This window comes from Neopsephotus bourkii, unplaced genomic scaffold (assembly GCF_033783945.1).
Source record: "Neopsephotus bourkii isolate Nb327-2 ecotype Australia unplaced genomic scaffold, CSIRO-AGI_Nbou_v1 NB_1825, whole genome shotgun sequence".
NCBI lineage: Eukaryota > Metazoa > Chordata > Aves > Psittaciformes > Psittacidae > Neopsephotus > Neopsephotus bourkii.
In genome coordinates, this window is record NW_026902298.1 from 3,694,551 (window position 1) to 3,721,661 (window position 27,111).

General features: G+C 45.3%; 2 protein-coding genes across 16 annotated transcripts; one reads left to right on the forward strand and one right to left on the reverse strand.

The window, feature by feature from the left end:
• Positions 1–13,488, forward strand: CCDC90B (coiled-coil domain containing 90B). Of its 8 annotated transcripts, none has more exons than XR_009723911.1 (10): positions 1–78; positions 763–882; positions 1,706–1,809; positions 3,935–4,036; positions 5,076–5,117; positions 5,197–5,268; positions 5,353–5,406; positions 5,983–6,097; positions 7,055–8,104; positions 8,154–8,409. XR_009723911.1 is itself a non-coding variant. In XM_061343398.1 (10 exons), the coding sequence occupies exons 1-10, from the start codon at positions 12–14 to the stop codon at positions 7,919–7,921; spliced, it is 795 nt and encodes a 264-aa protein (XP_061199382.1). In that variant the 5' UTR covers positions 1–11; the 3' UTR covers positions 7,922–8,141. The 8 variants fall into 8 exon arrangements, 6 of the variants coding, with proteins under 6 accessions (XP_061199382.1, XP_061199384.1, XP_061199386.1 ...); XR_009723912.1 differs by lacking the exon at positions 8,154–8,409 and having other exon boundaries at positions 7,012–7,159; positions 7,908–8,141; XM_061343398.1 differs by lacking the exon at positions 8,154–8,409 and having other exon boundaries at positions 7,055–7,159; positions 7,908–8,141.
• Positions 10,272–26,089, reverse strand: ANKRD42 (ankyrin repeat domain 42). 8 transcript variants are annotated; one of them, XM_061343391.1, is made up of 12 exons: positions 26,039–26,089; positions 24,882–25,048; positions 23,265–23,372; positions 22,250–22,369; positions 21,260–21,395; positions 18,200–18,400; positions 17,424–17,549; positions 15,434–15,539; positions 14,659–14,834; positions 14,142–14,268; positions 11,305–11,458; positions 10,272–10,413 (listed from the first exon to the last, which is right to left on the reverse strand). In XM_061343391.1, exons 1-12 carry the CDS (start codon positions 26,052–26,054, stop codon positions 10,288–10,290), a joined length of 1,563 nt encoding a protein of 520 aa, XP_061199375.1. In that variant the 5' UTR covers positions 26,055–26,089; the 3' UTR covers positions 10,272–10,287. The 8 variants fall into 8 exon arrangements, 7 of the variants coding, with proteins under 7 accessions (XP_061199375.1, XP_061199374.1, XP_061199377.1 ...); XM_061343390.1 differs by lacking the exon at positions 26,039–26,089 and having other exon boundaries at positions 24,882–25,349; XM_061343393.1 differs by lacking the exon at positions 26,039–26,089 and having other exon boundaries at positions 23,265–23,421; positions 24,882–25,009.
• Between the last annotated feature and the right edge of the window lie 1,022 nt (positions 26,090–27,111).

Genomic DNA, 27,111 nt, shown 5'->3' on the forward strand with positions numbered 1-27,111 from the left:
CTTTTGCTGCAATGAAGGGAGCTTGGTATGGGGCCGCGCTCCTCGGCCGGGCCTTGCGGCCTCCGGGTGCGCGGAGAGGTGAGAGCCAAGCCCCGGGGGCACGGAGCGAGAGCGGCAGGAGCGGGCAGAGCCGCCTGCTGTGGTAGGGAGTAACCTCGGCCTCTGTGGGGTTGTACTGGAGAACGCACAGGGTGTTTGTCGGGCTGTGCTCGCTGCCCGAGAGCGATCTTGGGGCCGGTCCCTGAGGTGATGTGTTGCGGAGCACGCTGTAATAAGGCCCAGGCAGGGGTGAGTTATATGGGCAAGAGCTCATGGGGACTGAGCTACTTTGTACTCTGGCAGAGAGTAAAGAAGAGGAACTTCCCTATGAGGATGCTGAGGCGCTGGCACAGGGTGCCCAGAGAAGCTGTGGCTGCCCCATCCCCGGCAGTGTTCAAGGCCAGGTTGGACACAGGGGCTTGGAGCAAGCTGCTCTAGTGGAAGGTGTCGCTGCCCGTGGCAGGGGTTTGGGACTGGATGAGCTTTAATGTCCTTTCTAACCCAGAACAGTCTGTGATTCTGTGAAGATAGATACATGAGTCCTAGTTGGTGTAGATATCCTATGGAAAAGGGATTGGTGTTTTTTATATAACCCAGCACTCAAAAGAACCCGGCTTTTTGTTGCAACATCTGTGCATCTTTGCCGTGATGCAAGGCATTAAAATGAGATACAGCATGATAACACAATCTGGTTAAGTTTAAGGTATGTGTTTTCTCTCCCAGGTTTTGCTGCCACGCTGGTTAGGAACTCATACGATGTCAGAAATGTTGAACTCACTCCCCCGGAGCAGAGGAAGGTGACTTTTGATACTCACGCTTTAGTGCAGGATCTGGAAGCCCATGGTAAGTGTTACCAGACAGATCATTCAAAGGAAGACTTTTAGGCTCAGTACTATAACTTTGAGTGCTCTGTGTTTTCCCAAAGTACCAAACTTGCTGTTATAAGGTGGTTTGGCAGCCCATTGAGGAGGATGGTGAAGGAGGCACCTGACCCTGATGCTTCTGTAACCATACAAATAACTGTTACATTAGATTTACCTTGTCTGTATCTATAGGCAGGTTTATATAGTGTTTTCCAGCTGGAACATGATACCCTTACCAAATGTAACAATAACACTTAACTGTTTTCTAGCAAAAATAAAGGTTTTTTTGCAGGTGGAGGGAGGTGATCCTGCCCCTTTACTCTGCTCTCTTGAGACCCCACCTGGAGCACTGTGTGCAGTTCTGGTGTTCTCAGCATAAGAAGGACATGGAGCTGTTGAAACAAGTCCAGAGGAGGCCACGAGGATGATCAGGGGCGGGAGCAGCTCCTATATGAAGACAGTGGAAGTTCATTATAAAGCTAATTTTGTATGAATTACTTTTATAGTGCATGAACAGTTCAGGATTATACAGAAACCCTGTCAGCTGCATGCACAGGGAACTTCAGTATGTTAAAAGTTAACGTGCTTTTAGATGTTGGCAGCATTAAGTCTGTGGTTTTTGTAGTTAAAAGTCACAGTGACTGGCTCCTCACTGTCATTTCTCAGCGACTGTGTGACTTCTCATTTACCACTGCAGTTGGGTACAGCACTTGAGTGTCCCTGTTCATTATGTACAGCTTGCTCTTGTTTCCATCCAACTTTCTAATACTACCTTAACTTGTCACCTTCCAACTGTCTTCCAGGCTTTGGGAAGGAACAAGCAGAGACCATCTTGAGGACGTTAGTAAACCTGTCGAATGTCAGCTTGGACACAGTCTATAAAGATATGGTTACCCAGACTCAGCAGGTAAAAGATACTAGATGGTGTACATGCACCATTATACAGGCACAGTGATGTGTAAGGTCTCGTGGGTGGGTATTTGAAAGGCAAGTGAGCATCTCTGTAGTACTATAAAGGCTTCACTGAGGTAGGTTTTCCCGAGTTTCAGGGTGGTGGTAAGAATAGTAATACCTAATAGAATACCAGGTTGGAAGGGACCAGATGGATCATCTGGTCCAAAAGTCTTAAAGCCTTTCATCTCACAGGAGTGTTTTCCAAATGCAGCCACGAATCAGCAGTGTAATGCAGAGTTTGCTTCATTTGCTTCTGCAAAGCTCAGAGGTGAAGCCAGAATCTTCACTGGGCTTTCCAACAGGTTAGGGCAGAAGAAAGGCTCAAGAAGAGGTTCCCAAAGAGAACAGGAGAGAGAACAGGATTACCTAAAATAGCAGAAAATTGGCAGTGGCTTTACTGAATGGCATGGCATTAAGATGTCTCCTTCCCTTAGATACTGGGGTTCGTCGACATAGCTGGAGGCAGTGAGTCAGTTCTGTAGCACAGCTGGTTTGTCTGCTGATAACAGAGGTGGTGGCAAGTTTCAGTTGAATAAATTGCCAAAATGAAAAGAACTTCAGTTTTTCTTGAGGACTGCACATCTGGGCCAAGCTCTGATGCATGGTGATGGTTTTAATAATGACTGAGGAAGGCTATGCCATTCTTCTTCAGCTGCTTAATGCAGTTAAGCATTGCTGTTTCATTTAAACTGCTGAGCCTTACATCCAAGAGTTTTATCTTGATACTCATTTTTAATACAAGTTATCTGTCCTCATTTTTCTGTAACCCTCAGAAGACAACAAGAACTTGTGTGTCTATTTTGGTTTTCCTCATCAAAGTGGAAACTTCTAGGAAACCCTGATATGTGTAGAGGAAGTCAGGATCCTCAATATATCTTGCATGGAATTGTGTTATGCAGAAACACTTGATTTTTGTAGTGCAGTCAGTGTTGAGACTGAATGTTTTAAGATGGGATGAAGCAAATGAGCTCCTCTCTGTCAATGCAGCTGAAGTTTCCCCAGGAAATGTAAAAACTTCCTTGTGTTCAAGTCAGACATCAGTGGAAGCTGGATCAGGGCAAACTTTCATACAATCACAGAATGGTTTGGATTGGAAAGGACCTTAAGATTGTCCAGTTCTAGCCCCCTGACATGGGAAGGGATGCCTTCCACTAGAGCAGGTTGCTCCAAGCCTCATCCAACCTGGCCTTAAACAGTGCCAGGGATGGGGCAGCCACAGCTTCTCTGGGCAAAAACATAATGAATTTAGTTAAGTGTAGGATCTGAGAAACACTGTTTGCTTCAGTCTGAGAGCTCTTCATTATTCTGGTGCTCAGCTTTAACAGCAGAATCCCACAGTGATGTGTTATTTTCCATGCTAAATAGCAGGTAACTTCCTTACAGTAGCTAAAGGAATGTTGCTTTCAGGAGTCTCAATTACAAAGTTTCTTTATTTTCATGGGGTTTTTTTACTCTAGTTGATAAAGAGCAGTTGAATCTGAACTTGCTGGTCCAAACAAGTAAGAGTTTTTTCAGTGCCTTTAGCTGTGTTTAACTATTGGCTGTCAGACTTCAAGGTTGGGTGAACAGCATGGTACTTGGACTAATCATAGAATCACAGACTGGTTTGGGTTGGAAGGGGCCTTAAAGCTCATCCAGTTCCAGCCCCCTGCCACAAGCAGGGACACCTTCCACTAGAGCAGGTTGCTCCAAGACCCGTCCAACCTGGCCTTGAACGCCACCAGGATGGAGCATTCACAGCTTCCTTGGGCAACTCATTCCAGTGCCTCAGCACCCTCACAGTAAAGAACTTCTTCCTTATATCTAACCTGAACTTCCCCTGTTTCAGTTTGAACCCATTACCCTCTCTGATGTTTTTGCATAAGTTCAGAAATAGCATAATAAAGCAACAGAAAAAAGCACAAATCCTCTAAAGTCTTTTTAACAAATTGCAGCTATGAAGTTCTGTGTTTCTGTCACTTTCTTGGTGGAGTCTCCCCAGTTTTGTGCTTTAGAGCAGCTAGTTTCATCCATTTCAGACCTCAGTCTTTACTTGGTAGAAAGTGTGCAATTTAATGACATCTTTTATTACTTCTAAGGAAATAACTTTGAAGCAGATAATGGCACATCTGGACTCCATTCGAAAAGACATGGTCATCCTGGAGAAAAGTGAATTTGCAAACTTGAGAGCTGAGAATGAGGTACTAAAGAACACTTTTAGTTAAGCACTTAAATTGTAATGTTGGGTTGTACCTGTTGAACATGTCTGTGGAAAAAAAATATGAATGTAAAAGTAATTTTGGATACTTCTATCATAGAATCAAAGAATGATTTGGGTTGAAAGGGAACTTAAAGCTCATCCAGTTCCAACCCCCTGCCACAGACAGGGACACCTTCCACCAGAGCAGGTTGCTCCAAGCCCCTGTGTCCAACCTGGCCTTGAGCACTGCCAGGGATGGGGCAGCCACAGCTTCTCTGGGCACCCTGTGCCAGCGCCTCAGCACCCTCACAGGGAAGAGCTTCTGCCTAAGAGCTCATCTCAGCCTCCCCTCTGGCAGGTTAAAGGCATTCCCCTTGTCCTGTCCCTACCGGCCCTTGTCCCAAGCCCCTCTCCAGGTTTCCTGTAGCCCCTTTAGGCACTGGAGCTGCTCTAAGGTCTCCCCTTCAGGAGCCTTCTCTTGTCCAGGCTGTCCCAGCCCAGCTCTCTCAGCCTGGCTGCAGCACCTCTGTGTTGAACTGTTGTAGATTACAGCTTCCGTGATCACATAAAACATATTTCATGTGATCAGACTTGCTCAGTTTTCTTAGAATCATCTCCTGTAATTTTATTTCAGGGTGATTCTGGTACAGTCTTGTCCCCATTAACCACACAATGCAAGGCGAGCAGTTGGTCATTTCTCTGCAGGGTTTAATTAAACTGGTGATTGAGATACGGTTTGATTCTGCTTGATGGCATTTTGGTATTTTCCTGCCATCTGTAATCACAGAATAACAAGATCATTATCATTACAAAAGAATCCCTTTGTTTTGATCACAGTTCCCAGCAGATTATATATGGCTGTAGGAATTGAATACAGCAGTTAGGATGTTTAGTCAAGAACAGATCATCCCACTGGGAGACAAATCATGGCAAAGTAATAGCATGCATGTGGTGGCAGCGCTCCTGTGAGTGATGGGCTTGGTCAGCAGGGTTCTGGGCCTGTCAAATCATTTGTGTTCGTTTTTCTCCTCTGCACTTAGAAAATGAAAATCGAATTAGATCAAGTCAAACAGCAGCTGTTGGTAAGTAAACTGCAAGTACCTCCACACTCCTTTTAGGGAGAATAAATAGGGAGTTTCGTAATCTTTATTTGCTTTCAAGAATGAAACGGGTAAGATCCGAACTGACAGCAAGCTGGACATCAACCTGGAGAGGAGCAGAGTGACGGATATGGTAAGCTGGTCTGTGAGCATACCCTGACCACTGCTGTGTCCTGTTTTCTGTTGGCACAATTGTAATTTCTCTGTTATCCCACAGTTCACAGATCAGGAGAGGAAGTTGATGGAAGTGACAACAGAGTTTCATAAAAAAGTAAGTGTTGAGCTAGGTTTGTTTTATCACAGAATCCCAGACTGGTTTGTGTTGGAAGGGACCTTAAAGCTCATCCAGCTCCAGCCCCCTGCCATGGGCAGGGACACCTTTCACTGGAGCAGGTTGCTCCAAGCCCCATCCAACCTGCCCTTGAACACTTCCAGGCCTCTCAGGCTGAAGTCTGAGAGCCTGAGGGTGGACATGTCCCTTCTTCAGCATCTCCTTTAATTCCTGGATATGGCTTGTGAGTGCTTAAACTTTTTTGTGCAAGAATTTAGGGATGCTCTGTATGTGCTGTGGAATGCCTCCTTTAGGAGGCACTGGCATAGCAGAGATAAAAGTGTATGACCCAAGTTGGGGTTTTTTTGCTCTCTTTCCCTTCAGTATTCTTGCTGTATTGTACTAAACACCGTTCTGTGTTTTCTAAGGTCTCTTATCAGTTATGTATTTTACTCAGTGATAGGCTGGAAGTATATGTCTGTCATGTTGCCTGTAGCATGGTCCTCTTGTTTGGCTTTATGAAGCTGAAAGGGCTAGAGATTGTTGTTAAACACATGCTCTCTTTTCATGTTTCAGGATGCCAGTACCAACAGTGTTATCTCAGAAATCAGTAATAAGATTGACACTGAAATAGCTTCCTTAAAAACACTCATGGAATCAAATAAACTTGACACAATACGTTATTTGGCAGGTATGTGACGAGCAGCGGGGGAGTACCAGTAGTTTGAATGTATAAAATCTTACTCAAGAGTATCTGCTAAGTGAACTGAAGGAGTCGGTTGTATAGCAGCAGACAGTTGGGATTGAGCTGGGGAGATCCTTCCAACTGGAAGAGACGGGACACAGAGCACAGAAGGGATGGGGCATGCAGACTGGTGCTGCTTTGGACTGGGATTGTGCCCAGAACTGGGATTAGGAGGAATATGAACATGATTAACAAATAAAAGCCTGAATACCTTGTGTAGTCTGGCAGTACCTCAGCTTGCTGCAGGGCTACAAAACTTCTCCCGAGGTGATGCAAGTTATGCTGGAAGTGAGCTGTCATTCAGGGCTGAACTGGGAGGGACAGCTCTGCCTCCAGACCCGGAGTGCTTTTCCCTGCCAAGCAGAACAAACTTCTGTCAGCACACACATAACCAGTGACATTTGTATTGTGTTGGAGCTGGATTGAAAGGGGATAATGCTTTATATTTGGAAGTGAGAACAAGTTCAAATGGAAACATAATTAGCTTTCTTCCAGTGCTGATTGAAACAGCAGCTTATCAAATGTGAAAGACAACTCAAGGCTTCAGACGTGCAGCCTGGGTATCATAGGATGGTTTGGGTTGGACAGGATCTTAAGCTCATCTGATTACAGCCCCCTACCATAGGCAGGGAAGCCTTCCACTAGAGCAGGTTGTTCCAAGCCCCATCCAGCCTGGCCTTGAACACTGCCAGGAATAGGGCAGCTCCAGCTTCTCTGGGCACCCTGTGCCAGCGCCTCAGCACCCTCACAGTAAAGAGCTTCTTCCTTACATCTAACCTGGACTTCCCCTGTTTAAGTTTAAACTGAATGACAGAATCATGCATCCAGCTAATTGTTTTCTTCTTTTATTTTTTTAACAGCCTCAGTATTCACTTGCTTAGCGATAGCACTGGGATTTTACAGGTTCTGGAAGTAGATCCACATGGAATGACTGCATCACAGAGATGGAGAAAAGGCTACACAGGCAGGATCAGTTGGACAGTGGTGTTTGCGCTGTAGATAACCTCGGTACCTTTTTGTTTTTATACCCGTATTGTGCACTATTTGCTGACTGTGTAATGCTAAAGATCAAAGTAACTGGGAGGGAAGTAGCCAAACAGGAATACTACATTGTCCTTCATGGAATACTCTATTTCCAAGGATGACTTATGCTAAAGCAGAAAGTGTTTCCTGATGTGTTTTAGGATGAATTTTGTTTTCTTTTTGGAACATTCTCAGTGGAACATTCTCACTCTCACCTCTTCTTAGAATGGAAATACTAAACATTTGATCTGCCCTTGAACTGAGAATACCTTTCCCATGTTAGTATTCCCAGTATGGGAACACTAATGCCAGATTCCACAGATCTACTCTGATCCAAGTATAAATTGGATTTTTGCCTTCAGTCTGTTCCTCTCTTCTGACAGATTGAAGCCTGGCCCTTTCAGTTTTTTAATGTATGTATATATATGTATATACAAACCCACACTGCAATGGCCTTTACTAGAGAATCCTTGTTTTTTTCTTGAAAACTGGTTTACATATATTTCAAACGTCATGTAGAACTAAAATACCTTCATAGATTTGGGGTTTCTTTAGAGCCTCTTCCAATTCCCATAACCCCAGAGGTCAACAGAATGGGAGAACTTCTCTGTGTCTTTCTAAGGGGAAACCCCTCTGCTCACAGCAGCTCCAAGGCAGATTAAGTGTTCTTAACTCCTCCCTTCAGGTAGCACAGAGTATTTCCAGTAAACCCTGGTGTGTGTTCTGGGCATAGGATCTGGCTTGTAACATGGAAATACTCAGCATCCCAGTGGTGTCCTCCTCCTCCCATCTCCTCCAGACTGTCCTGTGATCCCATGGGATGTGCTGCCTCTCCTCCCTCCTGGTGATGATTCCTCTGCCTCCTACAAGGACTTCACACCTGTCACTGCAGAGCTGGGGCATAGCTGGTGGCTGCCTTCCAAAACTGAAGTGTGGAAGTTGGGTTGGAAAGGAGTTCTCTGGGATAGAAATCCCAGAGATCCTGCATCTGGAGTGCAAATGCGTGGGCTTGGTTTGGTTCTGCTAATAAAACAGGATTTAAAACCCAGCATTCCTGGATTGTACTTTTAAGAGTAGGTCCTTTATGGGTGACACAGTGTGTAGTGCTGATTGGTGGCAATTCATTTTTATTGCAGTATTAGTCTGCAGTTTAAGTCGCTGGTACCCTACCAAGGCTTCTCTGCTGTGCATTAAGTTATTATCTTCAGTTAAGAAAATAAAATCAGTTTCTTGTATTTGCTATCTGACTGGCTGAGACACCTGAATACAGATAAGGAGGCTGTGAAAATGGGCTTTTACAACAGGCACAGTGCTCATACAGTGGGAGTTGAAACTGCTTTTGTTGTTGTCTTTGTGTTTGATAAGTAGGCAAATGTACAAATCCATCTTCTCATAAGCTATGATCATTTCTGAGGTTCTCTGGATCACAGAATTGTTTAGGTCAAAAAAGGACTTTAAGATCATAAACCCAGCACTGCCAAGTCCAGCACTGAATTATGTCCCCAAGCACCACATCTACACATCTTTGAAATACCTCAAGAGATGGTGACTCCAGCACTGCCCTGGGCAGCCTGTTCCAATGCCTGAGCACCCTCTGGGGAAGAAGTTGTTCCTAAGCTCCAATCTAAACCTCCCCTGGTGCAGCTTGAGGCTGTATCCTCTTGTCCTGTTACTTGAGAGAAGTGCCCAGCCCACTCCTGGCTCCATCCTCCTGTCAGGCAGTTGTAGAGAGCTGTTCCTCATCACGATTCTGCTCCAGGCCCTGCACCAGCTCTTGCCCTTTGGACACACAGTGACTCGGGTTGATTTGTTGCACTGTTCCTATATGAGAGTATAGCCCCAACAGACACGTAGGAAATGGCTCATGTACTGCAGCTTCTCACCACCCTCATCACTACACTGAAGTGGCTCTAGAGCCTGAGTTTCTCCCTTAGCTCATAAGCAAGGCCCATGTTGTCAGTCAGTGTGCCTGTCCCTCAGCCTGTGTGCACAAAAGCACTGATTTCTTTTTAGCACCTTTGAAATTCTCAGAGATTAAGCTTCCTTTGGTAACTGAGGAGGGGACAGAGCAGGATTCAAGCACTAAAACAACTTCCAAGCACGTGGATTTCTTAGGAAATCAAAACCCTCAAAATGCGCAAGGTTCCAAAGGGACAAGAATTTCACAATAGCACAGAGGAAAATCTTTGTACATGAAGTCGTGAGCTGGTTTTAGGCGTGGAGGAGAGGTCAGGATTGCTGCTACTACGATGTGAACTCTTCAACCCTGAGCTAGACTCGAGTCACCGCTGCAGCTCAGCTGGCACCTCACAAAGGAACTGCTGCCTGGCTTATTTAGGAATGACTTGAAGATGGAAACCAAGGGGCCTGGCCTGTGTCTGCAGCCAAGAAGTACTTCTCACAGAGACTATTCTGGTTGCACACTGACGATCCTCTCCGATTAGTTCAGGAGTTAAGGTGCTGGGTTATTCCGCTCCTAATGCAGCAGTACAGGATAGACCAGGCAGTAGGGATACCTGTCTCAGACCTGGGAGGGCTGTGACATTGCTGCAGGTAACTCTTGAAATGTCCCCTTACAATCTGCAGCGTTGTTGCTGAACTGTTACCTGGGCAGGAAGAGCTTGATGCCTTTTTTTTTCTTTTAATAAAAAAAATGATGATGCTGTGATTAAAGAGAATTGTCTATCCCAGAGAACTAAAAAGCAGTTCAGAGAAGGCTCTGGGGAGATCTTAGAGCAGAAATCTGGACAGGGACTTTGGACAAGGGCCTGTAGGGACAGGATAAAGAAGAGTTGCTTTGAACTGACAGAGGGGAGATTGAGCTATAGGATGAAATTCTTTACTAATGAGGGTGCTGAGGCGCTGGCACAGGGTGCCCAGAGAAGCTGTGGCTGCCCCATCCCTGGCAGTGTTCAGGGCCAGGCTGGACACAGGGGCTTGGAGCAACCTGCTGTAGTGGAAGGTGTCCCTGCCTGTGGCAGGGGGTTGGAACTGGATGAGCTTTAAGGTCCCTTCCAACCCAAACCATTCTGTGATTCCATGATTAAATGCAGAGAGTGGAGCTGGGCAATGCAAGCACTTTGTGTTGTCTGGAATATTGCCATTCTTCCTCCTCAGGCTGCCCCTCCTTGGAGCTTCACCCCTGAGCGTAGTCTCACAAACACTCCCCCAGGGCTGCAGGCTGGTTTCTTCTTTACTTTCATTTTCTCTTTGCAAGGCTTGGAGATGGTCTCAGGTTGCTAAAACAAAGGACATCATTGCAGCCATTAAACAGCAGTCATAGAGTCATAGAATGGTTTGGGTTGGAAGTAACTGAGTAACCCTTTAGATGGTGACAACCCCCTCCTGAAGCATGGTCCAGCCTCAGATAGCAGCCAGGATGAACTGTCAGTCACTGCCTACCCAGCGTGGAAGTGCTTGGGGATCAGTCCACTCCCTCTTCTTAACGGGAAGATAAAGAACATTGGTGTTTCTTTGCCAGGGTACAAAGAGAAACTGGTACCCCTCAATAGCAGAGACACTGTCAGGACACAAAAAAGGCTACTGCCCACTTCTGTCCCCCAAGCTAAAAGCTGCTGGCACATTTATTCCAGTATTTGGGATACTCGCTCTGGAGCAAGTCCAGAGGAGGCCATGAAGATGCTGCAGGGGCTGGAGCAGCTCTGCTCTGGAGCCAGGCTGAGAGAGCTGGGCTGGGTCAGCCTGGACAAGAAAAGGCTCCTTAAGGGGAGACCTTAGAGCAGCTCCAGTGCCTAAAGCATCTGCAGGAAACCTGGAGAGGGGCTTGGGACAAAGGCCGGTAGGGACAGGACAAGGGGAATGGCTTGAACCTGCCAGAGGGGAGACTGAGATGAGCTCTTAGGCAGAAGCTCTTCCCTGTGAGGGTGCTGAGGCGCTGGCACAGGGTGCCCAGTGAAGCTGTGGCTGCCCCATCCCTGGCAGTGTTCAAGGCCAGGTTGGACACAGGGGCTTGGAGCAACCTGCTCTAGTGGAAGGTGTCCCTGCCTGTGGCAGGGGTTGGAACTGGATGAGCTTTAAGGCCCCTTCCAACACAAACCATCCTATGATTTCCCAGCACAGTGCCTAGCAGCCTCTGTCCCACACACTGGGGGTGTTCGTGTCACACTCACCATGGGGGGAGCAGGAGAGCTGTATTGTTTCTCCTGTTTCTCCAGGCTCGCTCTCAGCTGGTTTATCTTGGCACGGCACTCATCCAGCTGACTCTCCAGCTTCTCCCGCCTCTCTCGCTCATACTCCAGCTGGGCCTCCAGCTCCCTCACAGCCCTGCCGAAAGCAAACGCAAGGAGTAGGGGGCGAAGCGCATCCCGACCTGCCCTGGCCACTCCACAGCGTCCTGTGCCTTTGCTGAGGAAGGGGTTAGGCACAGCAGAGAGCAGAACTACTCACAGCAGCCCTGCTGGGGTACGCTCCTAGCTCAAACCCTTAGTAACAGCTACGAGGAGCTGGCTCCTCCTTCGCTGTCAGCCGTGCTCCGCGCAGAGTGACCACGAGGTGGAGATGTCTTCCCGCACACCGAGCCTGTCAGCGGGGCCTTGGGCAGGCTGTAACCCAGGTCCCTCTCCAGCTGTGGGCGACGAAGTGCGCAAGGAGCACAAAGATTCGTGTGAGACAGCAAAAAGAATTGAACTGGGATTCTGGAAGGGGCAGGGCCAGCTTTTTCGTTTATGCCTGGTGCCTCTACAGCCTTCCTAGTGATTGGCTTAGCCACAGATGAGGAATATTCAAATGACAGCCCGCACGGAGTCCTGCGTTCTGCTCTGGGGCAACAACACAGGAGGGTCGTGGAGCTGTTGGAGTGAGTTCAGAAGTGGCCCCAAAGATGTTGTGAAGGCTGGAGCAGCTCTGCTCTGGACAGTCTAGCAGAGCTGGGCTGGTTCAACCTGGAGAAGGCTCCAGGGAGACCTTAGAGCAGCTCCAGTGCCTTAAAGGGCTACAAGAAACCTGGAGAGGGGCTTTGGACAAGGGCCTGTAAGGACAGGACAAGGGGAATGGCTTTAACCTGCCAGAGGGGAGACTGAGGTTAGGTATTGAGAGTAAATTCTTCCCTGTGAGGGTGCTGAGGTGCTGGCACAGGGAGCCCAGAGAAGCTGTGGCTGCCCCATCCCTGGCAGTGTTCAAGGCCAGGTTGGAAGGGGCTTGGAGCAAGCTGCTCTAGTGGAAGGTGAACCTGCTCTAGTGGAAGGTGTCCCTGCTCGTGGCAGGAGGTTGGAATTGGATGGGAGTTATCTTCCAACTCAACCGATCTGTGTGATTCTGTGACACTGACTAAAGGGAAACTAAAGCACTGGCTGCTAAACAATTGCACAAGATCTCATCAGTCACACCCACCACGGCTCCTAAATTAACTGAGATTCCTGGAACTGGTTTGCTGAGACATAATTCATGCATATTTTTACTACATAAGATACTGACCTCAGCAACTGAGTCATCTGGAGTTGAGCTGCTCTCCTCTGTATTGGGATGAACTAGCACAGCTACGACCATAAGAGCTTGGTAAAAGGAAAAGGGAGACATCTGCCCTGTGCATTCATAGAAACACAGACTGGTTTGGGGTGGAAAGCACCTTAATATTATGGAGTTCCAACCCCCTGCTATGGGCAGGGACACCTCACATTTTGCCCAAGGCTCTGTCCAAACTGGCCTTGACGGCTGCCAGGGATGGAGCATTTAAATATACTACAGTGGCCTTCCCAAGTGGTAACTCCTGCTTTTCATCCAGCAAAATGGTGTTGTCACTAGTTATTTTGAAGTAATGAGGTTTTCTGCCATATGACACATGCCTCTTGGGATTTATCCACACATGGGTGCCCTGAGAAGGGGAGGTGGGTACACTTGAGAGTGCTATTCCCATTTCCACAGGCCAGTGTGGAGCTAGGGATGTTTTTAGCCTCCACAGGTCAGAGACCCTTCAGAGAGCCCCACAATTTTCCTAGTTTAGCCACACATGCCACAGAAAGCAAAATCCCTTAAAGAGCCTTATCCGAGCCCTCTAACAGGCACTGATAGCTTCTGAGTAGCTGCTCTTTCCAAAACAAACTCTAACTACTGCCACTAGTCAACAGTGACCTTTTCCATCACTGCAGACAGATTGTTCTGACCTTCCAATGCAGCATCAACATCAACCTCCTTAAAGCCAGGAGAGACAAACCTCAAGGAAGATGAAGGATCTCATCCTGAAGTACATGTCAAATTATGCCTGGAAGTGCCTACATCTCTCCAAGTCTAAAGAGGAGCTCAAGGTAACTAACTCGGATGCAGCTATCTACATTGCAGACACATCAAGTCATTTTTGACAGGTAGAGGTGGACACAGGGCTGTCTTTTGGATGCTGTGTTATTGTTAAACCACTAAATCTTTGGTAGACAGAAGGGCTTTTCTTTGAAACTTAGTCTGCCCATCAAATCACCAGTCTGACAGGATGCTTTCATTTAATGGGAGACCCTGAGAATTAGACATTATGAAAAGTGCTTCATGTGCAAGAGCAGGTTTGCTGAGATTTCTGTTTTCTGTGTTCTGGATAAGAGCTAATGCTTTCTTGAGTGCAGAAATATACTGCCCCTGACATGAAAATGTAGCAGGTCATTGAATAATTTCTGCTGGGTATGCACTTCCATCCAAGCCATGCTATAACTAATGCCTTGTGTTAAAGTACATCCATGTATTTGGCATCCTCAGCACAAACAAAACAGCCAGGACTTACCAGACCTACTGCACACATGGTTTTGTACAAAAGGTGTGGGCCCATCAAACACTTCCGTTGTGCTGTGGGGCTGATCCTGGTGGTAGTAGTTTAGAAATGGTCAAATTGCTGAAGTTCATTTCTTTTTGGCCTTTTGGAAGTGGAAAAGGCAGAGTGGGCAAAGTAATCTGAGTGTAAGTTAGCATTAAAGAAAGCTTTAAAATGGACCCCACAGTGTTAAACCTTAACAGGGCAGATTAACCTTACTTCTCAGCTTCCCTTTCTTCTTTCTTCGTCTTCTTTTCCTCTTCAGTTATTCCTCCCAGCTGCCTGTAGTTGCTGTAGGCAATTTCCAGAAGTTGCTGAAGTTCTTGAATCTTATGATAGGCTCTCACTGTAAGACAGTTATTCAGGTAAGTAAAATACATGGAGAAAAGCCATGCTGGTATCCTATCCTCTGGAAAACAGTCTCATAATCACAGAGCAGAAACGACAGTGCTCAGCAAACACTGAGCTACACCTGACACCCACACAGCAAACAGGTCTTAAAACCAAGCAGAATCCAACATGGTTTCACCAATATGGATTCAAACAGCATGAAAATTGTGTTCTGATTGCTTCTTCTGTGCTTTCTGATCTTCCCATTTGTTGTGGTACAGATATCCTGTCAACTGTCTCTCTTTACAAGAGAAAAGACACAGCAGTTGACAGAAACTGTGCAACTAAGGCTATAATGTCTCAAGACCAACTGTTTCAAACAAGGAGTGAAGGGAAAAGTACTTACTGCGCGCATCCCTCTTCTCCGCTTTACCCGGTGTTACATCTGCTTTGCTATCTGTGCTCCCTTCCACACCATGGCTTTCAAAGAACTTTATGTTGTTTGCATCTAGTTCTTCATCACTTGAGTTACTGTCTCCAGTTCTCTGTGTCAGAAGTTCCACAGCTGCCAGTTGGGCAAATCTGCAGGGAGAACAGTGAACCTGCACTGAAATATCCCCATTGCCTGCAAAATGCTTGTGAGAGAAACTCTCTGAAACTCCTCATATTCCCATTTATCATAGAGGGGGTCAGGATTAAAGGAAGCACAAGCTATGAGCAGCTCATCTGCTTTTATAATATTCTGATGGCATGAGCTCTGCCTCCATGGAATCTTATGACAATAACTCCAACATCGGAGGTGTCTTTTCCTTTGCAGGGTTTTGTAATTGAATCCCATAAAAACATGAATTCTTTTTATTCATGCAAAACCTAGGTGGCCTGAGCTGCTTCCCATTTACTTTGTAGAGCAAACTGTGAGCATACTGGTTCACAACCTTTCGCAGGTCAGCTAGTTTCCATCTTTCATGTCTGACCTTGCTAAAATATCTAACTAAAGTGAAAATTAAATCATTTTATAGCTACAGTACAGCTTTGCTTATCACTCAGAACTGGAATACATGGGCCTGATCTGTTCTTGCTCCATCACTGAAAATCAGGATTAATCCCAAGAAAGCTGACATGTTATTGATATATAAATAGTAAGGAAATAAATGGCAGAGCTACAGGATATGGACTGCTACCTCTTGGCTACATCCTTTGGAGTCTCTCCAGCATCATTTGTAATGTCACAGTCAGCTCCCATTTCAATCAACCACTGTAGGCACTGGATCTGCCCCTGTCCAGCAGCTAAGGGAAGGAAGGTGCACATAAGTCAGGTATATTCAACTGAAGCATTTCAAATCTAAAATGTTCTCCTCTTGTCATTATCTGACATGCCAGAGGCTGGGATCACTAGAACACCACAGTGGAGATACTATTGCAAGAGAAGCCTCTATGTCAAGATGCTCAAGTCATACAGAACCATTAGGGAAGCCCATTAAATGTGGTTCTGTGACTCTTTCTAGTTCTAGATATTTACTGGCAGCTCTTCCTGGGCACAAGTTAAATTAAACTTGCCCAATCTCATGCACTAAGCATGAGACACAGAAGTAACTGTTGCCTCAGACTCCCCTGCAGTAAGGCCAGTGTGTGTCTTAGATCTGCAGCAAAGCACCATCACCTCTCTCCAGCTTCGGGCTCCCATCTATCTGGGATGGACAGCCTGGTTACCCCAGTGTGTAATGTTGTCTTATGGAGGAGAGAGGCCAAGGCTTTGTGCTGCAGCTATAGGGACATCATTTCTTGGGCCAGACAGTGAAGGCAAAACTTCTCAGCTTCAGTGTAACACAACAGCTTGGCCTGTTCATATGACCTGGCATGACCGCTGCTCACACCACATGGTGCCAGGAATGGTGTCTCACATACAGAAGAAAGCATTTGGCATGTCTAGCTGAAACCTAGAAGCTGCTTTCTCAAGCTTATTCTTTTGAAGGAAGAATAAATCCATTTCTTCATAACAGCCCCTTGCTATGTTTGTTTACTTCCTGAGAAAGGAAATGAAATTACAGTATCAACCATAGTACTTCCTCGTAACACCAACACTGTATGTAAGACTGGAGATGAAACAGTGGGTTAGCATTCCTCCAAGAAAAGAGGGTAGGAAAGAATATAAAAAACATTTTTTAAATCACTATATATCCATTTATTTTAAGGAAAACTCCAGTTCTGTTTTCCAAAATTCTACCATTTAGATCTAGACAAAAAGAAATAGTGTTAAAAGCATGTTACAAAAATACCTCCCTCTTTCTTTCCTCTTCTATTTCTCCTATTCTCCCTGGAGAAAAGAAGCTGCATGGAAACCTCAGAGCAGTTTCCAGTATCTAAAGGTGGCCTACAGGGATGCTGTAGAGGGACTCTTCATCAGGGACTGTAGTGATAAGACAAGGGGTGATGGGTTTAAACTGAAACAGGAGAAGCTCACGTTAGATATAAGGAACAGATATGGGGAGGCACTGGAACGGGTTGCCCAGGGAAGTGGTAAATGCTCTATCCATGGCAGTGTTCAAGGGAAGGTTGGACAGAGCCTTGGGAGACATGGTTTAGTGTGAGGTGTCCCTGCCCATGGCAGCGGTTGGAACTGGATGATCCTTAGGTCCTTTCCAAGCCAAACCATTCTATGATTCTATGTCTTCTTTCAGACATTATCATGGATCCCCCAGACACAAGAGGACCATTCTGTAATGCTAGCACTCCACTATCAAGGTGGTAGATACCAGAAGTTCACCTTCCTCCCCAGCTCCTACCAAATGACTTTGTTGTGGTTTCTACAGTACTGACATGTTCAGTAAATAAAGGCCCAGGCCACACCACAGACCGTTCTCATACCCAGCTGGCCAGTGTTTCTAGAAGTTTCATCTCTCCTGATTAAAAAGAAACTATGTTGTTTTCATCTTAGATGTTGTTTTTAACATAAACTCTTCTCTCTTGACTTCAGCTTGGGCATGTTGTTTTTAAAGTGACACCTACACACACACACGCATCACCAAATCTGTTTTAGGGGTTGCCCTTTTGAGCCCTCAGGAAATGAGATGCTGTTTTCATGGAGTTTATCTGAGGAGGAGCTGCTTGAAAACCTTCCCCGTGCACAACAACAAACAGCAACAAGCTGAAACACAGATCATAGTTACTGACCTTTGTGCATGAGAGTGGATCCCTCATCATCCCGCTCATTCATATTGATCACTCCACTTCCCACTAATCCTCTAAGTGTTAACAAGTCCCCTTTGGAAGCAGCACCATGAGCTGGGAAAGCTAAAACTGAAAATGAAATGCACATGTTTCCAAACAGATGCCAGTAATCCCACTAAACATGTTCCTATTTGTTTCTCAAGCTTTGTCTCTCTCATATCATATGCATGGGCACTTCATAGCAGGAGTTAGAAAGGTTAATGCACCCTTAAGCAGTTAAAATGCAGCTGCATAACTGGCACCGTTCATCAGAGACCTGACTAAACACGTCTTGGTTATGGCTACAGGCATCTTATACAGTTAAGAGATTCATCTGATAAACCTGAAATAACAAGTACACCTTTGGTTTAGAGTTGCTGTTGTATTACTGGTGGTGACCTGAATAAGTAACCTGCCCATTTTGAATTCCATACCCTAACCAAATATATAAACATTTTTCCTTCTCCTTGCTTAGAAACTATTGAAATTTATAGACAATTTGATTTTTCTACTTATTTTTTACAAATCTCTCCTGGAGTTTAAGAAGAACGTGGCTAACTTGGTATGCATAGTGCAACACAGTGTGACAAGTTTCATTCTGATCGTGGTAAACCTAAGGCATTTATAAAATTCCACTGAGTATTCCAGTCTTTAGCCATCAGGAAGTGTAGGAAGCATTGAAAAGAACAAGGATTAACAATTTCAATGCCTGTTTTAACAGTACCTTGATCCATACTCACCTGCCTGTGTCTCTAGATGCTGTCTCTCTTTTTCCACACCATCAATATACTGCAGGATATTATCTTTATAGAACCGTTCAGCCAAGTCCCTTGGAGTCTCTCCTTGGTCATTCCTGGCTTTCAGTGTGTGCATCACAGTGGCCATTTTACTGACCAAGAACTTGAAGCAATGCAAGTGCCCTTCCACTGCTGCTAGGTGAGCTGTAGAACAAGGTGAAATGAAGTCTGTTAGAGCAGAGCACTGCTGCCCACCAAGAAAGCAGAGCTGTTGGTTAGATCCAGCTCATCTGCTAGCATTTGAGCCATCCAACACCACACAAGTAGGAGCAGCCTCAGCTGAACAGGGGATATTCAGCTCCTTTCCAGGACAGAGTTCAGCCCAGTGCAAAAGAGGTAAAAGAAAGTTGTCAAGGATAGGATCTGCAAAGAAAATTCATGGCAGAGCTAATCCAGGAGACAGCACAACACTGCCAAGAGACCACTGAGCACTTAGGAGAGCACTGCTGGGGTCTCACCTTCCCACCCCACTCTCCAGCAGCTCTCTGCCTTGACTGTGTAGGGATACTCCTTACAGAGGACCAGCAAGAGGGTGTCCTTTATGAGGAGTTAAGGCTGTTTTAGTCCCACCTCTACTGTGCCACTTCAAACAAGCTGCATCACCCCTTCAGTTACCCTGCCAATATAGTGAGGACTGCAACATTCATGTCACTGGGTAAAGTATTTGAAGGTACATCCCATGACAGAGGCTCTTATTCACAGCACTTCTATTGTACATTTGTTTCCTTCAACTGCTGCTGCACTGCAGAAACTGCTTCATCTCACCACAGCAGTGACTGCTTCCCAGGGGGGATAAGTGTTTCCTCCCCTGCCCTTTAGGCTATGCTGTGGTTTAGTATTTATTACTAGATTTCCTTTTAACAAAAGAACACTGTCCATCAGAAAATGGTCTGACAAGGGCCTGTAGTGATAGGACAAGGGGGAATGGCTCTCACCTGGCAGAGAGAAGATTTGGATTAGACATTAGGAAGAAATTCTTCCCTGTGAGGGTGCTGAGGCGCTGGCACAGGGTGCCCAGAGAAGCTGTGGCTGCCCCACCCCTGGCAGTGTTCAAGGCCAGGTTGGACACAGGGGCTTGGAGCAACCTGCTCTAGTGGAAGGTGTCCCTGCCCAGGGTTGGAACTGGATGAGCTTTAAGGTCCCTTCCACCCCAAACATATGCCCAACACAGAACTGTGCCATACCATCCCTCAGGCATGCTGAGCACTTGTAGTCAAGATTAAAGCCAAAAGGTACTGTGATGTTAACACAAAATATGCACCCTAGTGCTGAGAGCTTTCAAAAACCTTGTCCCATGTATCATATATAGGCAGTGGGTACCTGGGCGTTGTTATCTCACCTTCTCTGTGTTCTATCTCACCTTTTACAATCAAACTAACACTATTGGTTCTTCTCAAAGTCACAAGTGAAAAACAGCATCTGTGAAAACCTCAGATGTTGTGCTATGATTAAATTAATATAGTATTTAGAACTGGTTTAACTAGTGAGCAAGAAAAGCAGCATGGATGTGGCCCAAACCAAATACAGAGGGAAACCAAAATGTTGAATTAATTCTGTAGCTGAATGAGCCACACTATTCCCAAAAATCAGCATGCATAGTAACTAAATGCTCCACTATAACACAGACATGCAGAAAGTACAGGCAATTTTTAAGTTTCAGGAATATGGCATTGCAAACTCAGTACATTTCTTTCAGTATTCTCTTAGGAAAGATGATAGCACTGTCCAGTTGAAGCTGAAGTATGCAAAGATGATTTAAATCCACTTTGCTGTTTCACAAGCTGAGGGAAAGCTTGTCTATACAGCACACCACTCCGACTGATCTTTTAGTAGCAGTGTTCCAAAGCATCTTCTTTCCTCTGGATGATAACAGGATCAAATGAAACTGAACAAAGGCTGGAGGATCAAGCCTCTGTAGGTGTTCAAATAACAACAAACCCAATTTTCTACTAACTGGTATATAGAGAGCATTGAAGTAGAACTGGCATTTGCTGTCTCTCCATGAAAGTCTGTTATCAGGGAAGTGTTCCCAAATGCAAAGCTGCCTTCCATGCTGCCACCAGGGTGCCTGACATCATGACCCCTTATAGCTAATACACCAGATGTCCCACTGGGATGCAAGAGCCTCACATCCTTTAACAAGCCCCAGGTTTGCCAAACAGAACATAAAGGTTTACCAGGTATGTGGTGCTTAACAGAGGAGAAAAGCTTTTAGGAAGGGATTTAAAATGATAAATCTATACAAGTTACCGAGAAAACAAAATATGCTGTTTGGAAAAAATAATGGGATAAACCATAAGAAGGAAAATGCTAAAAGGGAAAGGATGGAATGAGAACCCAGGATATGAAGAACAGCATTCAACTTACACAGGATAATGAGGCAGTGACGTGGCAGGCAGAGGAACACCAAAGAAACTCTGAGGAGCAAGGAATAAACAGTGCCCATTTCTTGTGCTAAAGCAACTACACTGATGCTTATGAAAAGGATAGAGATTACAGGCATTCCAGAAATCAAGTTGAAATACAGGTAAATGAGAACAAGGGTTTTACCAAATCAGTTAAGAAAGAGTGGGAAACAAAAACCTACATATGAACATACCAGCACATGATCACTCAGCCATGAAACCCTAGCATGTATTCAAGAAGGAGCATATAGCAGCTGAAACTGCCTCTTGCTCCACCTACCCTTCTCCTCCTGTGACCTCCATTAGCACACGTGTTCCATCACAGGTGCAGGAATGCTGCCCACCCACACAGCCTCCTCCCCATTCCAACACTAGGAGCTCTGATCCTTGCCAGCCACAGCAGGAGGTGAATAGGACAGTCACTGACAGATAAATGCTTGGTATCCTATGAATCCCCCCCATCCTTATGAAAATTGAGTAATGGCATGGAATCATGTAACAACTGCTTCCAGCATGCAGTACATAAGATCTGCTACAACTATCACATAACACAACTGTAAACCAAAGGTTAGACCCCATATGAATTCTCCTGCTATACCTGGAAGGTTTCCATTGTTATCCACATCATCGATACATGCTCCCCATCTAAGGAGAAGCTGCAAACAGCCCAAGCGGCCATGGAAAGCAGCATAATGAACAGGCTTCCAGTCCTTCCTGTCTGAAACATTCACATTCTAAAACGAAAGCAGCAACAGGTTCATTTGTTAATTTATGAATCTTAGTCACAAGACAGATTCTATAAATAGGAATGAGCTGTTCATTGTGTTAAATTATGTAAAGCCAATCACATAGTGTTTTGCAAAGTTAAAGGCCGTGAATGCAGTTCCCATTCCAAAAGAAGCACTTCTTCACAGGTTCTTGGGTTTATTTAAATAAGACACACATTAAAGGTGCATTTTTAGACATGCTTCTATCACTGCATTGGTCCTTATTCCTTAAATATGGGTCTGGATGTCTCCTTTACTATAGATCTGTATAACTGCAAAATAACACAACCACCACAGCACTGATCTTCATTTAATGACATTCTCAGTGGAATGTGGTTTGATCAGATTATTGATTCTTGTTACATTTTTAGATATGGAGGGATAGGACAAGGGGGAACGGCTTTAAACTGACAGAGGGGAGATTTAGATCAGATGGAGGAAGTTCTTCCCTGTGAGGGTGCTGAGGCGCTGGCACAGGGTGCCCAGAGAAGCTGTGGCTGCCCCATCCCTGGCAGTGTTCAAGGCCAGGTTGGACACAGGGGCTTGGAGCAACCTGCTTTAATGGAAGGTGTCCCTGTTTGTGGCAGGGGGTTGGAACTGGATAAGCTTTAAGGTCCCGTCCAACCTAAACCACTCTATGATTTATGATCATTTCCCTAATGTGCCTTACAATAAAAGTGGAAATTTGCCATAAAAATAAATTCACTGACAGTAAATAATCTACAGTTATAAATCTCAGTTTAAGCTAGGAAGGGTTTTGTTTGGAAGGAGATACCACACTTTGGCTGTGTGGTAGGGAACTGCAGGTAAAGGTCTCTCACCACTCCATGTCGCAGTAAGGTCTGCAAGGTGTATGAGTGCCCATGGGCTGCAGCCAAGTGTGAGGGTGTGCACCCACGGTCATCCTGAGCTTCTGCATTTGCTCCATTCACTAACAAAGCCTGAAAGAAATGCAGAGCAGAAGTTCAGTTCCCAAAGCAAACACTGCCTTGCAGGATGACTTGAGATGATCAGCAGGATAACTCTGGACTGACCTCAAGGCCCCAACACTGTACAGAATAAATCTGCTTGCAATGATAGCACATATGAGTGCACTGGTTTTAACAAGGGTGAGTTGATTCCAGATGTAAAGACAGCAAGATCATAGAATCACAGAATTGTTTGGGTTGGAAAGCACCTTAAGATCATCAAGTTCCAAACCCCTACCTTGGGCAGGGACACCTAGACCGTGTCACCCAAGGCTTTGTCCAACCTGACCTTGAACACCCCCAGGGATGGATCATTCACAACTTCCTTGGGCAACCCATTCCAGTGCCTCACCACCCTTATAGTAAAGAACTTCCTCCTTATATCCCACCTGAACTTTCTTTGATAAGAAACAGTTTGAACCTGTTATTCCTTGTCCTGTTGCCACAGTTTCTGATGAAGAGTCCCTCCCCAGCATCCCTGTAGCCCCATTCAGACACTGGAAGGTGCTCTGAGGTCTCCATGCAGCTTCCCTTCTCCAGGCTGAACAGCCCCAACTTTCTCAGCCTGTTTTCATAGGGAGGTGCTCCAGCCCCTGATCATCCTCATGGCTTCCTCTGGACTTGCTCCAACAGCTCCATGTCCTTGCTATGTTGAGGACACCAGAACTGCACACAGTGCTTCAAGTGGGATTTCATGTGAGCAGAGTAGAGGGTCAGGATCACCTCTCTCAGCCTGCTGGTCATGCTCCTTTTGATGCAGCCCAGGATCCTTATGGCTCTATTAGAGCTCTCTCAGTTGATCTTCATAATGAGTTTGTCCAAGTGGCAGCTCTGCCCTGCTTACTTGAGAGTGAATATTTACACATACCTGCATGCAAGCATCCTGACCCCGGATAGCCGCAAGGTGAGCTGCTGTCCAGCCTCCCACAGTCACATGTGTTGTATCAGCTCCATGCCAGAGCAACCAGTGAAGGCACTGCTCAATCCAAACCAAAAGTTTCTACTTAACTATTCTTATCATGCATCTGAAACACGTTTCAACTATAATTAACAGTTGATGTTACATTTCAAAACAGTATCACACTACTTCATTATAGAAACATAACACCCCAGAGCATGCTTTAGTCAGATACTTGTGCATTAGGAAGTTAGAGGCAAGTTGCACTTGGCTTTCACCCAAGAGCAAAAAAGTGGAAACAATCTACTAATTCAGATCCTATCATCGATTTTGCTTCTTAATTTTACTCTTCCAGATTTAAAATATAATCTGTGAGATTATTCCCATGGTAAAAGTGTTGGGAAATAAACAATGCTCACATGCATTCCAGCTAAAATTACTGGCAAGAAAAACACCATGAGCCAAATTTAAAGCCTCACTTAACTTATTAGGATCATTCAGTGTACATAATCCCACTCTCTTCTCATCCTTCCAGAGCCTAGTTTTGTTTTGTTCACTTTTTTCCAGCAGACACTATTGCTTGCAACTGAAAGCTATCCAAACGGACTATCCAAAACCAGCTAGAGGACCAGTAAGCTTTTTATTACATATTATGATGATTTATTATCTTCTTTGAAGTCAGCCTACAGCTGATTCCTCCACTGTTTCCACCAAGGAGCTTAGCAACAAATAGATGACAGATAATTCAATAAAATCTAATACACTGACTGCAAAGTAGGAGAATCAGATGAAAAATGACAGTTTACAGAGGCAGAAAAGGGTGGGTAAGCAATATATTTTGGGGGATGACAACATGATGATCAGTATTTGCTTGTCAGTTTCTGTAAATTCCAGAAAGAGCCCTGCACTTATTCCTTGAGTTTAGCAACAACTTTACATTCTTTGCTCTAGGACATGAATGTTTATATGGTTCTTCTTGTTGCATCAAGGTTAGATTCCTATAAAGAATATACGAGGAGGCTGTGACAAGAGGGTGAATGCTGTGCTCAATACAGCAGTTTAGTCCTTCTGGATGTTCAAATCACTCATTCAAGCATCTGCTGATTTCGCCATCAATATTCAAACATGGCATTTATGAAAGTAAAATATATTAAGAGTATTTCTATAGAGAATGAGGCACATTGGTAGACAGAATGAACATGTTTTCATGTCACTTCTCAGCTGTTTCAATCACCTTCTGAACATTTTACACACACTACAGGACCTCCTCAGTGTCCCAAGAGAAGGGGAAAACACAACAGGAGCAAAAGGCGGCCATGAGCCTGGAACTGAGGCTATAAGGCACATTTTGCTCACAGTAAGAAAATCACTGATTTTGAAAAATCTGGCAATGCTGACTACCTAAACTGCCTGGGGCTTCAGAAAGGGAAAATGAAAACCTAAAATGCTGTATTTCTCTTCTTTCATGAGAAAAACAGGCAGAGGTGATTGCTTCAGCTTGATCAAAGCTAGCAGCTCTATGTCCAGCCTCCCCCAAAGAAGGAAAACAGGAACTTGCAGTGTCTGAACACTAAGGTCATGTTTTACCTCCAGGCTTCCAGAGTGGGCAGCACAGTGCAGCGGTGTGAATTTGTGGACTAAATCCACCTCATTAATACCAGCTCCACTTCTTATCATTGACGCAAGCTGTTCCACATCCCCAGCTTTCACTGCCTCATGCACACTACTGTACTTTGTCTTCTTCTTGGCAGCTACTGAGGAATAATAAAAGGGCATTAGTCAGTTCAGCAACATTTAAGAGGTAGGAAATAAGTGATGACTCAAAGAAACATCAAGGTGTCAGCTTCAGTGTTCGGAGTAACATATGAGATTGAGATTCATGTCAGCAGGAATACAAAGTCATTCCTTTCTGTCAGAAACAGAGCAGTGTGCAAACCCCTGAGACAGACATGCCTCCTTCAGCCCCTAAAAGGGCCCAAAAGAGTAAGAACCAGAGAAAAGATAACAGGAAGCACAACAAGAGCAGGAAGCAGAGCTACTCCATCTATGGACACAAATGCTCTCTTCCCAAACTGCGGGCATCACAGACTCTGGCATTAATCACATTTTCAAGTACAACACCAGGCAGGCTTCTCACTTGGGCAAATAAGCTTTCAGCTTTCATTTCCCACGTGTTCCGCATGGCCACGTTCCTGCTGCTGCCTGCCTAAGGACTTGGCACAGCATGGAATGCCACAAGGGAGGCTTCACCAAGTGAGCAGACCATGTAACTGCTACATGGGTCAGGTTCAGGACAACCTGAGGTCAAAACTGAAGCTGCTGTGGAAAAGCAGCTCTTTTATACAATGTGTTATTCACCCTGTGCTGCTCCCTTGCTAAACTACAGCGCTGTTCTGTCACTGCTCACTTTGTCAGCAGCTGCTACCAAAGTCAATAACATTTTCACTGACCTCAGTGGCACAGATTCAAACTCTAAATGTAGAAGCAACGGGGTCAAAGGAACACCAAACAATCCATCACCAAGCCATGAGATTAAACAACCCGTGCTCTCCTTTAGGCTTCTCCACTAATTAACTATGTGACTGGAAACAATGGGAGTTACATATCCAAGATCCCTTGCAATAACTTGATACCTTGCCAAAACTTGTAAAGAGGAATATGGGATGTAAGTAGATCTGATGGCTGAGGAGGCTAACTTCAGAGAGCCAAGCATGAGAGAGAATAAACTAAAAGTTAGTGTTCACCTTCTACAGTAGCCATCGTTACAGGATGAAAATGCACCGATTGGATTTCTCGCTGTTGAAGAGGTGGGCTACTGTTCTCAAGTCAAGCAAGCATGAAAATGTAAGTCTTAAGAAGTATCTGTGCCTCAGTTTCTCTGCCTGTGGAGAAGAAATGGTGGCAGTAAAAATTGTTACGCAATTTGACATAAAAATATTAAAGAATATAAATGAGATACTGCATGGACGTGGAGTCATAGAACGGTGTGGGTTGAGAGACCTTAAAGCTTATCCAGTTCCAGCCCCCTGCCACTAGACTAGGCTGCTCCAAGCCACATCCAACCTGGCATGTTCGTGATATACGCAGATTATAATAGAATTTTAATACAATTAAAAACAGCATTTGCCATTTACCAGTGTCTATTTTAATTTAATCAGTAGTGTGCCAGCAGTGCTCAGTGACAGCAGTGCTCAGCGATAGCAGTGCTCAGGCAGATTTGGGGTTGCCACAGAGAGGAAGAGAGGGCAGAAGCTGTTTCATCACCCCAGGCTGCCAGTAACACTGCTCGATCTGGTGGCTGTGCATCGCTGCGCTTCCACCTCCCCCTGCTCGGCAGGCTCTGCTTCCGTTAGGAGCCAGGACTCCATCCTGCAAAACACTGTCTGGACAAACAGCACCAGCATAGAAACACCGGATAATTCAGGTTGGAAGCGACCTCAGGAGGTCACCTGGTTCACGTTTGTGAATAATATGAAAGTATATTTTGTAGTTTGAGTTGTTTTTAAAAGAGGCAACGCCACCAGGACATAGGTTCCCCACAAGGGAGCAATTTCTCTTCATGTCAAGGGAGGGCTACAGGCTTCAGTGCAACGACACACTCACATCAGGGGAGGATATGGCCAATTCCAGCGCTTGCCAAAGTACTGATGTTTAACACAGTGTTCCAGCACAAGTTCAAGGTTATCCTCTGTGTTTCCAAACCGAGAACAAAAGCCAAGGAAGAGCCTTGCCAACAGAGGGAAGCTTGTCTCCCTTCTCCCTCTGGAGACCTACAGCGTGTGGAGATGGATGCCAAGCGCTGCTGCGTGGCTCCTGG